The sequence below is a fragment of the Denticeps clupeoides genome, chromosome 7, assembly GCF_900700375.1.
Source record: "Denticeps clupeoides chromosome 7, fDenClu1.1, whole genome shotgun sequence".
Lineage (NCBI taxonomy): Eukaryota > Metazoa > Chordata > Actinopteri > Clupeiformes > Denticipitidae > Denticeps > Denticeps clupeoides.
The window spans coordinates 16,991,380-17,008,523 of NC_041713.1; the positions used below are offsets into that span (position 1 = coordinate 16,991,380).

The 17,144-nt window shown below is 40.9% G+C and overlaps 1 protein-coding gene across 3 annotated transcripts; it reads left to right on the forward strand.

Annotated features, from left to right (window-relative positions):
- The first annotated feature begins 4,714 nt into the window (after positions 1-4,714).
- On the forward strand, positions 4,715-17,070 carry hgs (hepatocyte growth factor-regulated tyrosine kinase substrate). Of its 3 annotated transcripts, none has more exons than XM_028987408.1 (21): positions 4,715-4,857; positions 5,778-5,862; positions 5,994-6,069; positions 6,154-6,246; positions 9,823-9,946; positions 10,031-10,083; positions 10,160-10,228; positions 10,458-10,582; positions 10,930-11,041; positions 11,593-11,691; positions 11,890-11,985; positions 12,126-12,164; positions 12,286-12,447; positions 12,528-12,741; positions 13,357-13,529; positions 13,654-13,794; positions 13,904-14,087; positions 14,206-14,339; positions 14,488-14,583; positions 14,930-15,013; positions 15,198-17,070. In XM_028987408.1, the coding sequence occupies exons 1-21, from the start codon at positions 4,821-4,823 to the stop codon at positions 15,291-15,293; spliced, it is 2,292 nt and encodes a 763-aa protein (XP_028843241.1). In that variant the 5' UTR covers positions 4,715-4,820; the 3' UTR covers positions 15,294-17,070. The 3 variants fall into 3 exon arrangements, with proteins under 3 accessions (XP_028843241.1, XP_028843244.1, XP_028843242.1); XM_028987411.1 differs by having other exon boundaries at positions 12,531-12,741; XM_028987409.1 differs by having other exon boundaries at positions 9,826-9,946.
- The last annotated feature ends 74 nt before the right edge of the window (positions 17,071-17,144 follow it).

Genomic DNA, 17,144 nt, shown 5'->3' on the forward strand with positions numbered 1-17,144 from the left:
TTTGTCCACACCACCAAAGAAGTGCCCGGATGTGTAAGATGTTTTCCTTCTTGATACTGACTTTTGACTTATGTTGTAGACTTCAGAACGTCACTGGTAGGCTGATCCACCGAGACTTCTGCTCTGCAGACAGGGCAGGATGTGTGTCTGCTGGACGATGCACTCTGCATGGAAGTCATGCAGACATGTGAGAACCTTCAGCTCGTCGTCTGTTGCATAATCAGACGATCAGATGCAGCAGACAGTCTGTCCAGATATTTGTGCAGGATCCAAATTGCATGTTAGAAGATACAGAACTTCTGTTTCACTCAGCATATGTTGATGCTGAGGAAGACACAAGGTTACAGGAATCACAAAACCAGTGACTTCACGTTCTTGTCCAACTTGGTTTCCAGAGGAAATACACAGATAGGATCTCAGTGATGTGATGATACACATGAAGTTGTATGACTAAAGTCATAGTGACTGCTGTGGTCTTCCTGGGGATCTTGTTGCGGTCCAGTTGAGCCGATGAAGATCACATTGTCATCTTCAACTTCATCCTAAACAACATTTATGTCTGTCATGTTGTCAGAGCAGAGGACAGACATGGCCTGACCAAAAGATTCTCTGTTTCTCCTGCTGCTATCATGAGAGTTCAGGTCTCTGCAGGGCTGGATGTCCAAGTCTATGTGGCACAGAGGGAAGATTCTTGAGCAGATTCAAGACAGTAGAACTTGGCCCTCCAGAGCTGACAGGGTCAGTCCCCTCATGTCTGAAATTTTAGGGTTAAGCGTCTTGCTCAGGGACACAATGGTAGTAAGTGGGATTTGAACCTGGGTCTTCTTGTTCACCACCCTTGCAGAACAAATTGCACTGTGTGAACCGTGTGCTGTGCTGCTGTGTATCACAAGTGTCAATCACTTCACTTTCACTAGATACTGTAAGTAATAGCAATACAGCAATCAAAACACCTTCTTCTGTGATTTTTGTTAACAACATTACATCATTATGATAATTATTCTGCATTCCCTTTTAAGACAAGTCATGGATTTTTTTAAAAAGTTACAATTTTAGTGCCATTTAGTGGCTGAGAGGTGCTATGACGTGACAATTTGAAATAGTTCATCAGCCCCGTCTCTTTCTCGACTGTGTCTAATTTGCTATATTCTGTTCCCCTCCCTTGTGTGCCATTTAGTGGCCGAGAGGTGCTATGACATGACATGCATTATACATTACTCACAATAAGTTAGGGATATTGTGAGAGACTTAGTGGATGTCATGCATATGGTGTTTGTTTCACTTCAGACATTTTTGGGATAGGGAGGCAATTGTATTATAGACCAGAAGTGGGACAAAGTCATTGCTTTTCAAGTCACAAGTAAGTCTCAAGTCTTTGCCCTCAAGTCCCAAGTCAAGTGCCAAGTCAAGACAGGCAAGTGTCGAGTCAAGTCCAAAGTCAAGACTGATAAGTCTCAAGTCAAGTCCTAAGTCCTGCAGTTTGAGTTTCGAGTCCTTGCAAGTCTTTTCAACTGCAGAATAATAATATATTTTCACCGATCGTGTAAAATCTATTGTTTTATTAAAACAAGTGCAATTGAAACTGCAGAAATAAATAGTGCTGACATTGCACTATTAACTTCATTTTTAACATTTAACTCATATTTTTTAATATTCTTAATTTTAAACCACTGCTTTACAGAATAAACGCATCTGAAAAAACAAGTGCAACTGTAATTATTTGAACAAAAAGTGCTAACATTGTATTTCCATGACATATTGCATGTCAATTACTTCCACAGCAGTTTGTCCTGTCCTGTAACAAATACATGAACATAACAGACTTAACCGCGGGAAGTGGAGAATAAGATGTACTTGTGTTTACCAACTGTTCATTCAGTTAAATAGCTGCATCCATGTTACCACGTCACGTTTGATGTGGTAATTTCACAGTTCGAAGACTCGTTCTCGCCCCCTACAGTGCAGTTCGGCTAGGTATACATCCGCGCTAAAATATCAAGGGGAAAGTCATAGTGTAGCGGTTCTTCTTCTGCGTTGTGTAACTTTTTGATTTCGTTTCTTGAACCACAAATGATGAGCTGACACCCAAGAGATTTTCTGTGCAAAGTGTATTCTGTGCAAAAAGCAAGGTCGCGTCAGAACATCGCGTCTTTCTGCACCCCTCTCTACAATATACAGTATTAAAAGAACATAGAAAAAATATTCACAAAATAACACACATGCAAAAAATTAAAGAAATAACCTTTTGCACACAAACCCGACGCACCTCACAACTCCCGCCATGTGTCCCAAGAGAACTAAAGCGGGTCTCAAAAACAAAATAAAAGTCTTTAGAAAATAAGAACATAAAAGACACAAGAAAGAAGAAATATACTTATAAATCTAACCATTTAACTCCGGCACAATAGCTTGCGTAGTATAGACCCAGCTCCCAACCCAACTTTGTGAATAGATTAACGGCGATATTTTTTATCGCCCGATAAGAGTCTCACACAGCACGTTAACGCCGATAATGGCCCACCACTAATATGTATGTATTGTATGTCTTTGTAGGTGGCTAAAATACACGTTGCTGATGTTATGTATAAGTACCTCATCCTACCAGGTTTAAAAAAAATCACTTTAATAAGTGTACGAATTAAGGGAGTGAACTCGCAGTGGACAGATTACCAGTTTGCGACGTTAACAGTGAGTTTACAGCCTCACTGATTTAACTACACAGCAAAGAAAAGTTAGCAAATAAGCGTTAGCATTCACTCAGAACTTACCGTTCTTTGTGCAACTTCAAATGTCGAACGAAGTTGGAAGTTGTTGCATCTCCGTCTGTAATCTTCGACCCGCATGTTTTGCATACTGCTATTCGTTTTTTGATGACCACATCGTAGTTTTTATATCCGAATGAAACTATCTTTGGTATCATTTTGTCTAACTGGCGCGTTATTTGAGAGTTCCACTGCGTTGGTTGTCCTGTAATTTGATTGGATGGATGCTGTTGGCTCAAAACAACGTGGATCTAATTTGATTTGGGTTTTCTGGGAAACAGCAAGTCTTGTCAAGTCAAAAGGCTCAAGTCCAAGTGAAGTCACGAGTCAATGATGTTAAAGTCCAAGTCGAGTTGCAAGTCTCTTTACATTTTGTCAAGTCGAGTCTAAAGTCATCAAATTAATGACTCGAGTCTGACTCGAGTCCAAGTCTTGTAACTCGAGTCCACACCTCTGTTATAGACACATTGTGTACAGGTGTGTCTCATATTGGGACCAATACCAAGAGACAAACTTTCTCAATGTGGCATCAATTTCAACATTCTGTGGGTATAAAAAGCTGGTATTGTCAGTACGTCATTCCAAGTTCATCATTCAAACAGCACAACGTCAAGCCTTCGGGTCTGTGGCAGGCAGCCAGATGTTGCTTGTGAACTTGGTGTGTCTCAGAAGACTTGTATCAAGACGCAGAACTACTGGCAGAGTTCATGACAGACCTAGGAGTGGAGCCCCAGGAGTGCCACACCGCAATGATGACCAGTACCTAAGGACCTACGTACACAGACATCGTTTGCAGCAGTGGTCGACCGTCCTGTTCACTGATGAGTGTCGTGTCAGTGTTGCTGGAGTAGGTGATGCGAGTGATACGCTGAGGTCAACATGGTCCCCAGTACGACTGAATGATCGTACCCCGCCCTCACTTGACCTGGAAGCAAGTTAACAAGATACTAGAATAGCATTTGTTAATTGTTTTATCTATGGGAGAGTCTTGGAGTGACGTGATTGCCACATACTGCTACTTTTAGAAACATAATGTCACATTCTGGAATTTCATATCTAATTATATCTAATTTCATATCTTATTGAAGTGCTATTAATTATTTATGAGGTCACATGCTCTCCAAAGGTCTGAGCAGCTACAATGTTATAGGTGACTGCTGATAATAATGTAAATAATCCAGTTATATCTATGGTGGATGGTTCTATACCATTGATATGATACTATAGGACAATTCTCATTAGGATGCTAATGCTTTTGGACAGGGAGGTATAGAGATTCAGAAATTTTTGGGATCTGCATCACTGACGACCTGAGCTGGTCATTTGTCTGTTCACAAAACCAGGAAGCGACTCTTTGGCATAGACTCCACAATACTCACCAGCTTCTTCTGCTGAAGAGTTGAGATTATTCCATCTGGAAACATCACATCAACTCACCCTGGTATGTTTTGGATTGCAAAATTCTGCAGAGCCTGGTCAAATCTCCAGACATCCAGGATGTTTGCAGACACGGTGTATCGTCAGTGATCCCAGCCATTCCTGGCACAGCACGCCTGTCATCAGGAACATCTAGACCCACACCACCAGATTTTTATTTCCTTCTCTGGACTTTTTTATATTTCCTTCCATTTGGTCTTCCCTCCAAGCTACATCACTTTTAAAACATATTTAACTTAATCACTTTATTATGCAATATATGTATATTTTGCGCAAGAATATTTTCTAGTTTTATACATTGATTTTTGCAAGTTTCCCATTTTAACCTTATTGTTTTCCATTTTTATTTAGAATTATTTTATAAGTTCATAACATCAATATAAATATTAATACGTAGTCCCTACTCCAAGACATGATTTTCAGATAAATCAAGTTGAACTGTGCGAATTTATTTCTACACGTGATAATATTTTGGCGCGCCGAACGTCACCGGAAACCGGAAGTACCCAGGCGACAGCTGATGCGTTGCGCTGGCAGGAGACGGGAAGTACGTTCATGAAGCACCAGTTAGCTTGCTTTCACCGAGTGCGCCGCTAAAACGTTTAAACGCGTCTGACAGCCATGGGAAAAGGCGGTGGCACGTTTGAGAGACTTCTTGGTAAGTTAAAAACGTGCTCTCGCTTTGCTTAATAATCGGGACTGAGTGAGACCGCGAGCGTCTTGTTAGCACTTTAGCTGGCGACGTTACTATTGTTTACGGCCAGGGCCGGGCCTGTAGATCAGCCTTGAATTTGTATCTTACTTAGACTCGGTCTTATCTTGGGTACAGCTATTCTTTTGTATTAACTTTACCGAGACACACACACAGAGTCAGCCCGATGGCTAGTCTCTGGTATTAGCTCATTGGCTAATACGGAGTTTAACATCAGACTAACCGGCCCGCTCCATCGAGGAAATCGTTTCATTACGGTAACTCACCGCACCATTATTTGGTGTCATTTTTCGCCCTGAACGTGTTTTTGACGAGCTTGCCACCGAACCAAAATAGTTGACTGTGTTATCAGCGAGGGATCCGTCCCGATTCGGCTTCTCCAGCTGTAGCCTTCAAAGCTGTCATCTTGGAGTCATATTGTAGTGCGGCGCCAATAATGGTTACGTGTCCGGCAGTGAGTTCTTACTGCTGGGTCAAGACAAATGTCAATATATTGCATTTCTTCCCCACCCCCACGTAATAACCCTCTTTGCTATGATTTGAGTGATGAGTGGTTTTCTCATATTTTGTTTTCAGTATAAAGAAAAGAGCAATACAATATTTCACATTAAGGACTTTGGTGTTATCAGTTATGCCACTTATCATCTCAAGCTTCAGTATTATTTTAACACATGTTATGTAGCAGACACTCTGATTCAGAATGACTTACCCGGTCAGTCCCCGCTGGACCAGCTCACTGGTAGTAAGTGGCATTTGAACCTGTGACATTGGTCTGGTTTGGAAGGCGAGTGTGTTACCGACTAGGCTACGACCACCACCAAGCCACGCTTGGTGATAAATGATGGCACGTTTGTTCTGTATGGCAGAAAAAGCTACTAGCCAACTACTGCTGGAAACAGACTGGGAATCCATCTTGCAGATTTGTGATCTTATCCGTCAAGGAGACACACAGTAAGTACAAGACACTACATATTTTTTTATCAGTAAAGTAACCAAAAATGTCCTGAATGAAGTTGCGTATACCTTCAAAGGTGTGTGTTTTATTTTATTCTATTATTTGTTCATTCTTTTTTCCATCTTAGGGCCAAATATGCTATTGGTGCTATTAAGAAGAAGCTAAATGACAAGAATCCACATGTAGCTCTGTACGCTCTTGAGGTTTGTGAAAGGCTTTGTGATGCACTTTGGCATTAACGTTGTGTACCACAGAGGTTTCAGCCATCATTGTGACTAAATGCCCAGGTCCTGGAGTCGGTGGTGAAGAACTGTGGTCAGACCGTTCATGATGAGGTGGCCAGTAAGCAGACAATGGAGGAACTCAAAGAGCTTCTCAAGGTAACCATTTAGTTGCACTCTTGCTGAGTATGTGTGCTGTTTTCTTTCGTCTTCTTTCTTTTTTTTTTTTTTTAGTTAGTATTCAGGGTCATTAAAAATTAGGAAAAGTCATGGACTTTAAAAAGGGAATTTTTCAGCTATTTCCAGTTTCTTTGAAATGCAAAATATGCATTAAGAATTATGGAAAAGTAATTGAAATCTTATTGACACAGGAAGCGAAGTACATAATTCCAGTAAGACTGTGAAAGAAATGTTTACAACTACAATGTTTGAAACCAGCACAGGTCTATAGCATGTTTGCTGGCTTTATGTAGTGAACCACGTCATGTGCTGCTGGGTATGTTGCTTCCATATTCCAGCACCTCCGCAGCCGTGTGTCTCCATTTAAAAGTCCTGATGGGGCTCGTGCGATCTTGGAGGAAGACCTGCTCAGTGCTCCTGGCTAGAATAAGACATTTTTTATTTGTAACAGGGCAGGTGGAGTTGACATTATAACACACCCAGCCTTTGCCCTACTGAGAACGTTGCTGCTCTTATTCTCTGGCACCGCACAACAGTGCCTAACCGCCAACCTACTCTAAATTAGGTTTAACCCACATTAAACACACATCTCAACATGCAACATTCAACTATTTACATCAGACCCGCTCATCTCTTTTTCCTTTTAGTGTATTGCTAAAGCATGCTGGTGCAGTCAGGTTGGCTCAAGTGATCAATATTACTATCGTGAAAAATGCCAAAAACTGATCACACAGATTAATTTTATCGCAATCATTGTTTGAGTTTGTATAATCGCCCAGCACCAGTGTTAATGATCACTGGTCTGATCAGTTTTACTTGCTTACATTTGTTACATTTATATTTATTGTTGCCTCCCTGTCATTTAAGTTAAACATTTCAGGGTTGTAATAAATGTAGTTTGACAACATTTTGTGTAATATCTTTTCTTGGGAAAACAAAAACAGTGTAAATTTGCGGTTTCTTCAAAATAACTAAACATGCAGTCATTAATGTCTAAATCACAGGCAACAAAATTTAGTACACCCCTCAGTGTAGTTGACTAGAGATTTGGCGATTGATAAGTGTTTTGCATGTTGTAAATTGCTTTTTTGATTAAATATTAATTTAAGATGTGAAAATGGATGCTGAGGAGGTGAAACTATTATGTTTTTAATTTACTCAATTCCCTGCACATTTCCTTTCCCTCTAGAAACACACAAAGAAAGTCTAGCTTTAAAATAAAAACTGTACTTGGTTGTACTGGTTTGATTCTGTCAGGTTTAACGTTTTAGGCCGAATTATAGCTCTACCCCAAACCATGACAATTACTCCACCTTGCTTGGCTGTAGGTAATACACACTTTTTTATTTATTTATTTTTAAACACCCGCATAGGGGACATTTCGTTGTGTCACCGTGTGCTGTGCTGCAGTGTATCACAATGACAATCACTTCACTTTCACTTATACTGACTACACGTCACAAATTGCAGTCATTATCTTAGCAAACACAACACCGTATGTTACAATAGTTTAATTTATTAATTTCACAACTAGCGAACAGTGAGGTACCCACTGCTTCAACGGATTATTCATCCCTGGTTTCACATAATTACGCATACACACCATACACATTTTCACCTTGGCATAAAGTTCCCCATGGAAATGCGCATTATTTTATTGATGCCTATATGTTTTTTTTATTTTTATTTTTGAGCACCTTCCTGGACTGTAAATAAACCTGCATCTTTTTGTTTGGCCTCTTTGGTGGACCAAGGTTTTTGGTCTCATCAGACCACAGGACATGATTCCAGTGTGTCCTTAATCATCTTGTTTTCAGCAAACTGTTTGTGGGCTTTCTTTCACATGCTGTGACCCCCCCACCCCTTTAACGTCTGCAGCAATGCTGGCTGCACTCATACATTTATTTTCAATAGACGTCCTCTGGAAATGACACTGAGCACGTGCGCTCAACCTCTGCGGTAAACCATGGTAAGGTCTGTTTCAAGTGGAACCTGTCCTGTCAAATTGCAGCATGGTCATGGCCACCATGATCAGTTTTATCAGTTCGCAATCTTTATGTAGAGCAAGAATTTATTCCTCCAGAAACTCAGAGTTCCTTGAGACTTTCTGACCCTAACGAGTCAAATGACAGTGACGAAGAAAAATGGCTAATTTGGTAGATTTTGGACATTTTCACTTTGGGATGTACTGAATTTTGTTGCCAGCGATATTTACGTTACTGCCTGTGTGTGACTACATTGTATCAAAGTGTCATACCTTCAGTGTTGTCCTAAGGAAAGGTATAATAAAATATTATAAAGCTGAGGGGTGTACTCTCTTTTGTGTACAATTTTGGCCTGAAAAGTATTTCCTTAATTGGTGGCAAGAGTTTTTTGTTAGTTGTAGTCTGTAGACATCTACTGTGGAGATGTCTCATCTCACTGACAGATTTAAAAGCATAATGTGAAGTAATGTAGGAAAATTGATTGGATGCGTTGTTATTCATTGATTATGGGAATTGAATAGTTAGACTGGTGAAGGTTCACACCTCTAGTCATAACATTCTTTTCTAAAAATTATACGATAACATTTATCCGATTTTGTAAAATGTTTCGCATCTGAAATGGCGAGAATTGTGGAAATGGAAGTATAAGCTTGGGGGCAGTGGTGGCCTAGCGGTTAAGGAAGCGGCCCCGTAATCAGGAGGTTGCCCCTTCGAATCCCGATCCGCCAAGGTGCCACTGAAGTGCCACTGAGCAAAGCACCGTCCCCACACACTGCTCCCCGGGCGCCTGTCATGGCTGCCCACTGCTCACTCAGGGTGATAGGATAAATGCAGAGGACAAATTCCCATGTGTATCACATGTGACAATCACTTTACTTTCACTTTATTTTTGTATATCCAGCTTAAGAAAATCCATTCCACATATTGTACATGCATTACTCCACTTAATTGTACTTGGTCTGTAATTGTTCTTGTACCTATTTATTTATTTAACTATTATGTACTTATTTGTTTATTTAGAGGGCTTTTTTTTTTTTTTTGAGCATCAAGTTTTGACAGATTGGCACATTTTCTGACACTTCTCAATTGAGATGTGATTTACAAACAGCCACATAATAGTTTAACAAAGTCCATTCTTTAGAACTTTATATATAATATTTATTTTATATATATTTAAATCATTGGTCATATCATAATATCCTTGCATTTCTGTGGTTTTGGTTATGAGGTTTGTAAACTGTGAGCTGACTCATGCTGCATTTGACTTCCTGGTGATGTCATCATCACATGATGTGTTTAGTCAGACAGGACAGCTCCGGAGACTTCCTTTAAATTTCCTGTTAGACTGAAAGTGTGTGCGAAGCAAACCTGTGCGATCTTTGGTGTTATTTTAAAGATGAGGTATGGATGCATGAAACAGTGAATTATTTCTCAGTGAGTGTTTTGACTCAAGGTGCTTTTTCTTCTTTTTTTCCTTTTGCTTTCATTATGGACTATTGCCTTGTTTCTGTGTTTCAGTTTACTCAGAATGTGTGTGTTTCTGTCTGTTTTCTTTTCCTCTTGCTCCCAGAAGCAGACGGAGCCCAACGTCAAGAACAAGATTCTTTATCTGATTCAGGCTTGGGCCCACGCCTTCCGCAACGAGCCCAAGTACAAGGTGGTCCAGGACACCTACCAGATCATGAAGGTGGAAGGTAAGTGCAATGTGCTGTTCTGTTCTTGGCACTGCAACGCTTCAGGGGCTTGCCAGGTTTTCAATTATGGACTCTTGTTGCCAGGTCATGTGTTTCCAGAGTTCAAGGAGAGTGATGCCATGTTTGCTGCCGAGAGGGTAAGATGGTAATTCACATCCTGATAACTTTGAAGTGCTGAAGTGTCATTTTTATTTACCATCTGCATGTTTCCAGGCTCCAGACTGGGTTGATGCTGAGGAATGCCATCGCTGCAGGGTTCAGTTTGGGGTCATGACCCGCAAGGTAGGATCACTCCTCACACAATGCTAAATTTAAAATTAGTTCTCCAATATATTTATACAATCAATGGCCTCTATATTAAAATAAGTTGATGTAGTGGCTTTATTTTCTTAACGTTTTGCAACATTACAACATTAAACACAACAGTATTCAGAATTATATATTTTTTCATGATAATTGTGCAATTTACAGCCTTAGTGGTTCTCACAACATTAAACTCTTCCTGTTGCAGCATCACTGTCGTGCATGTGGGCAGATTTTCTGTGGCAAGTGCTCTTCAAAGTACTCAACTATTCCCAAGTTTGGCATTGAGAAGGAAGTCCGTGTTTGTGAGCCCTGCTTTGAGACCCTCAACAAGTAAGTTCAGTCAGGTGTTGACATTGTGGAAATGCACAATGATTAGATTATATGCAGGCAAGGAAGGTGAATTAATGGACATGTTTTCTTTATTTTAATTTTTTTTGGATGACATGTTTCATCTGACATCAAAGTGTGAACCACACAAATGCCACCAGGGATATAATTGCAAATATTCCAGGTTAATTCAATCAGTAAAAATAGTTTAATGTAATATCACTACTGGCAATCAATGATAGGCCATGATGGTGGCATACTTTCCGTTTGACCTTTTTATTTTTGAATGTCATGCTCTACAGAGATTTACTTGCTTGTGTCCCCTTTCCCCAATCCCTTTTCCTCACCAGCCACCCCTCCCTCTCTCCCCCTCCTCGGAAAGCGGAAGGGAAAACCAGCAGCGCTGGAACAACTGACCTGCCCCCTGAATACCTGACCAGCCCTCTGTCACAACAATCTCAGGTAGCGTCTCTCAAAGAAATGTAATATATTCTATGAGCACTTAAGCTTTGGGAGGCCATCTCAGACTGAGCGAACAGTATAGCATCTACACACCTACTCAATAACAATGCTCATGTAATTAAAAATGAACCTTCATTACTGTCTTAGAAAGCTGCTAGCAGTATAGTAGAAGCCGGAGTATCTCCTGCATGGAAGCTTCCTCCAGAAGCTTGCGTTTGAATATCTTTCATGACTCAACTACATACTTACACCCATGTGCATGATGCAATATCGAAAATATTTTCCCTGTATCCCCTAACAACTTTTCATGGTATGAAGGTAACTGTTAGGTAGTAGCCTAGTGGGTAACACACTCACCTTTGAACCAGAAGACCCAGGTTCAAATCCCACCTACTACCATTGTGTCCCTGAGCAAGACACTTAACCCTTAAAGTTGCTCCAGGGGGTGACTGTCCCTGTAACTACGGATTGTAAGTCGCTCTGGATAAGGGCGTCTGATAAATGCTGTAAATGTAAATGTTGTGTTGTATTATTCTGTAAACCCCCCTCAGATGCCCCCCAAGAGGGATGAAGCAGCGCTGCAGGAGGAGGAGGAGCTCCAGCTGGCCATTGCCCTGTCACAGAGTGAGGCTGAAGAGAAGGAGAGGATGGTAAATGCCTTTTCTTGACTCGTTAATAATTAAGACTCACACAGACTCATCCATTTGCATATAACAAATCATTAGCTCTCATGTCTAGTACACATTCCAGGTTTTGTATCATTCAAAAAGTTGCATTTAGGAGGGACTAAAGGATTCATTATGATTTTTACAACCCTGTATGACTTATTCTAATGCTTGCGTCAACAGAGGCAAAAGGGCTCGTATGCAGCGTATCCCAAAAACGACCCCACCCCGGTGACTTCCTCGGCTCCACCTGTCAGCACCCTCTACTCCTCTCCTGTGGTAAGAACATTTAGCATTCCTTCAGGGTAACCTTAACCGCTCAAAGCCTCTTGCTTGTGTTGATCCATTGTAATTTGTAACTTTTTATAGTTACTTGACAACCTAAATATTAACCCGCCTGGTCTTACTTTTCCTCCCAGAACTCCTCTGCACCTTCTGCAGAAGATGTGGACCCTGAGGTATGATGAGCAATTGCTATGAAGTGTTCTATTTATAAAATTATATAATTCTCAATAAAATATTGTCTGAATTACAACTAGAGGTGCTGAACGTGCAATATTTATTTTTATTTTTTTAAAGTTGGCCCGGTATCTCAATAGAACTTATTGGGAAAAGAAGCAGGAGGAGGTGCGCAAAAGTCCCACCCCTTCTGCTCCAGCTCCTGTGCCACTGGCTGATCCCGTACCAGTCAGCCAGCCAGTGGAAAGTCACCCTCCAGTGCAACCAGTCAGCATAGTGGAGGTATACTGGAGAGGGGAAAGTATAAGTAATAGCGTCGTTTAGGTGTTCAAAATAAATCAATATAATGTTTTCCTCCTCAGCAGCAGTACCAGAACGGCGAGTCTGAGGAGAACCATGAGCAGTTCCTCAAAGCTCTGCAGAACGCAGTCACTACCTTCCTCAATCGCATGAAGAGTAACCACATGCGCGGGCGCAGCATCACCAACGACAGTGCCGTGCTGTCCCTCTTTCAATCCATAAACAACTTGCACCCTCAGCTGCTCGACATCCTCAACCAGCTTGATGAGAAACGCCGTAAGTTACAGTAATGACAAGTTCTGCACAAAATCATTCTTTCTAAAGTGGCCTTTGGTCACATGCTGCCAAATTCAAAAACCTGAAGTTTGAATCCAGAAACGTCGAGTTCCACTGAGGTAACTTTTTAGCAAGGTACCGTCCCCACACAATGCTCCCCAGTACATGGTGCTGTACATGGCTGCCGGCAGCTGTGATTGGTTAACTGCAGAGGACACATTTGTTGTGTGCTGCATGTATCAGCTATGCTATGTATCACAATGATAAAACACAATGGCTTTTGTAATAAGTCATATGACTTTGGAAGAATGGCAAATTCCTGTTTCGTTAACCACTATTGTCATCCCGCTCGACTTCCTTTTATTTCCTTCTGTCGCATAAATGTAGAAATTTTGCATTCTTATCTCAAATTCAAGCTCAAGTTTTGGTGAGGTGTCTGTTTTTCCACGCAGGCAGAAAAATCACCTTTTTATGTCTGATGCGAAAGTACCGTATGTTCATTTAATACAAGCAATAATGTATTTAATGCTACGTGATTGATCATGAATGTAGACACTGTATCTGTAATCTGTGCTAACATCCCTAGTTTTATTAATAACCTTGTGTGTTTATCAGTGTACTACGAGGGGCTGCAGGACAAATTGGCACAAGTGCGGGACGCCCGTGCAGCACTGAACGCTCTCAGGGATGAGCACAGAGAGAAGCTCCGCAGGGCTGCCGAGGAGGCAGAGCGACAGCGGCAGATCCAGCTGGCCCAGAAACTGGAGATCATGAGGCAGAAGAAGCAGGTGAGGATGAGACCCCAAATGAAGCAAATGTCAATAGTCCTAATTAGTTCTGCGAGTGTCATGCAGGGGCTTTCACTTAATTGGTTACTGAGTCTGCTGGGGTTGACTGGTTACTGTGCTACAGGAATACCTGGAGATGCAGAGGCAGCTGGCCATTCAGAGGCTGCAGGAGCAAGAGAAGGAGAGGCAGATGCGTCTGGAACAGCAGAAACACACAATCCAGATGAGGGCCCAGATGCCAGCTTTCTCCCTGCCTTATGCACAGGTGGGCCTCAAACCAGCTTTTCTTTCTATTGGAGCTTCTGTATTGAATTACAACAATTTGGGTAATTTCTTTCTTTCTTTCTTTTTTTTATATCCTTGGCATGGTGTAGATGCAGTCACTTCCACCTAATGTGGCAGGAGGGGTCGTCTATCAGCCTGCTGGACCCCCAAATTACCCAGGAACATTTAGCCCAGCCGGGTCAGTAGAAGGATCTCCAATGCATTCAGTTTACATGAACCAACCTGGACAAACTGGTGCAGCTCCATACCAGGCCATGCCCATCTCTGCTACAGGTCAGCAGGACACACAGATTTATTCTGTCACCTTCAAACACAAAAAGCAGTATATTTGCTTGGTGAAGAGCCTGAAACATTCAGCTTTCAAATTGTTTTTTTTTTTTTTTTTTTGCAGATCCAAACATGGTCAATGCCTACATGTACCAGAACACAGGGACTGCTGGCCAACCTGCCGCCCCAGGTCAGACTCCGCCTACCAGCAACCCTGCCTATTCAAGCTATCAGCCTACCCCTGCCCAGGGCTATCAGGTGTGGACATTGCAATAAGTTCTTTGGATTTAATTGGATGCTTGTTTTATATATAAATAATATATGTGTGTGTATATATGTATATGTTTTTGAGCATCAAACTCAAATTATGAATTGAAAATATGTCCCCCCTTTCGCTGGTCTCCAGAATGTGGTGTCTCAGGCTCAGAGTATGCCTCCAATGTCACAGGCTACCCCCACTAATGGTATGGCCTACATGGGTTATCAGCCATACAACATGCAGGTCAGTGTTGTTTTTTTTTGTTGTTGTTGTTTTCAATACATTAATCATTAATGATTTATAAACACATGATTAAATAAGCATGTCAAATTTAAAACAATACAATTTGTTTACTTAGGCACATTCAGTACACGGTGCATTACTTTTATCTGTCAGTCTGATACATCAAAGCAAATGGGCGATACTAATGCTGTTCTTGCCTGATCTCGTACAGATGATCGATTTAGCTTTTTCCAACATGTCACACTATAATAAATTTAGAAATATTTCAATATGACTCATTTAATTCATTAATACGATTTTTATTTCCAGTTTTTATAATTCATGTCCCCTTTTTTTATTGTCTCAGAACATGATGACTGCGCTGCCTGGACAGGACCCCAATATGCCACAACCACCCTATATGCCTGGCCAGCAGCCCATGTATCAACAGGTGAACCTGAACTTTTCTTCTGACTGTTCACTCTTCTTCTGTCAGAGTTAAAGCAACAAGGACATTTTAATGTTAATAAAGCCTTTTAATACCTTATTTTCTTGGCATAGCGTCACACTGTTTGAATCTGTTGCAATTATGATCACACATTTTTTTCTGAACAATCTTCTTTAATCTACTGCAGATGGCACCCCCTGGAGGCCCGCAACAGCAAGCACAACCACAGCCACCACAGGCTCCCCCAGGCAGTGCAGAGGCTCAGCTCATCTGCTTTGACTGAGAGCCCAAAAGAGTAGCTATGGGATCTAGCACACTACACCCCCACCCCATATTCCTCCCCCTCTCCGCACACCCCAGGGTTAGTTGGACACCAATAGCCTTGCCTAAGGCAGAAGAATTTGATGAGGACGCTACTGAAATGTTGTGCAACTTTTGTGCTTTCTCAGCCCATTCCTCCTCCTTTCCTGATCTTTAGGGAAAGGAGGAGCAGGGCTGTTGGTGGGAATTTATGTCCATATTAAGTCACTCCTCTCTCATAAGTATGTAAAGCTCCCTCAAAATCTGTTAGTCAGTGCTATTGTAAAATTATGTGAGTCTGAGGGGTGAAAAAAAGACATAACCATCTTTTGTCTCTTATTTTTCTAAGGCAAATTTGCATGTTAAAATGTTCTTTTCAGAAACGCAAAGGAGTGTGTGGGTATTAATATTATTTTCCCTGAGCGTAGTTTGGTTGTTGTGTGAAACGTGTGTGAGGATGTATACAGGTGGATGGTGGGGAGATTAAGTTAGTTGTACAGGTAGAACAGCATACCAGACTTCTGTTTAAAAAAAAAAAAAAAAAAAACGCTCCAGTCTCTCCTACGTCACTAAACTGCAGTCCTCTGGTTCCCCAAGTAGCTGCCAAAACCACGTGCAACAAAAAAAGCTGCTATGTAGACATTCTAATTATAATCATGCTCAGTTTTTTTTTTTTCTTCTTCTTCTCTCAGACCAATGATCCAACATAACATTACAGCCTTACATTGTGATTGGCACACTAGAAGTGCTATTAACCCAACTTTTTTTTGCAAATAGTTTTGCCTTACTTAATTTTTACTGCCAGCCACAACTTGAAATTACCAGAATCTGCTAGCTGCCTGCTTGCTGATTAAAAAAAAAAAAAAAAGTGTTTCTTTACAAAATACAGCTAATACTCATAGCTTTCAAGGGATAACTCCTATTGTTTTTCCAATTTTCCCGTTATATCGTAATTCAACTGTCTGCATTCAGTCTATTATATTAAATACCTGGGAGAGCGGGAAAACCTTTGGATTTGAAAGCCAGGTTCAAAGAGTCCTGTCATGGATTGTGACGTTTCGTTGCTGGCGAAGCTAAAGAAAAGCTTTCTGTGTTTTAGTTGCCTATTGCCATAACAGCCGTTCATACATATTGACGCAAAGTGTGAAGTAATGCGGCAGCCTTTTGCTGCTCTGTTAGAGAATGCCATTGGTGACAGTCCCTCTCAATTTCAAACATTACAGAATTATAGCACTCACATATAGTTTTTTTTTTTTCTCTCTAAATTAACATAACATTAATTTTGCATTGACAGAATTTTCAGAAATTGAGAATTTTAAAATGCCATGGTGGGACTTGCTGCTCTATTTTCCTTTTTCTTATGCGAAACATTAGTTTGATGTTACCCAGACTAACAAAGTTGTTCATTCGCATCTAGTGGTGCTTTTACTGTGTCTCACGTAAGAGTTGCTTTACTGGAGGTAATCGCAGATGAGTGGAAAGCCATTGAAATCAATAGCAGTTGCATGTTATGGCTAAGGGATGTGGTGAAGTCGACACGATGCATGTTTCCGACCCCCCATGAACTGTCGCGTGCATGTAGTTTGGAGAGACTGCTGCGTGTGAAGGGCCGATTGCGCATGTATGTAAGATACACAAACCAGTGACTTCTGTAACCCTTTAATGGCATCTGTGAACTACTCTGTTTATCATACTGATCTGTCTGAATCTAAGAAGTAATTTTAAGGTTATATTTAATAAATATGTTCTTTTATTGTCAACATATTGGTGACTGTTTTTATTGTGGTACATATCGGTACAATTAAAACAAATGTATTCAAATACGACTTAATAT

Bases quoted from the DNA above. Each gene is read 5' to 3' on its own strand.
- hgs (XM_028987408.1), top strand. From the start codon at position 4,821: ATGGGAAAAGGCGGTGGCACGTTTGAGAGACTTCTTG. The intron at 6,247-9,822 runs GTAACCATTTAG...TCTTGCTCCCAG, and splicing joins AACTCAAAGAGCTTCTCAAG to AAGCAGACGGAGCCCAACGT. The intron at 12,742-13,356 runs GTAAGTTACAGT...TGTGTTTATCAG, and splicing joins CCAGCTTGATGAGAAACGCC to TGTACTACGAGGGGCTGCAG.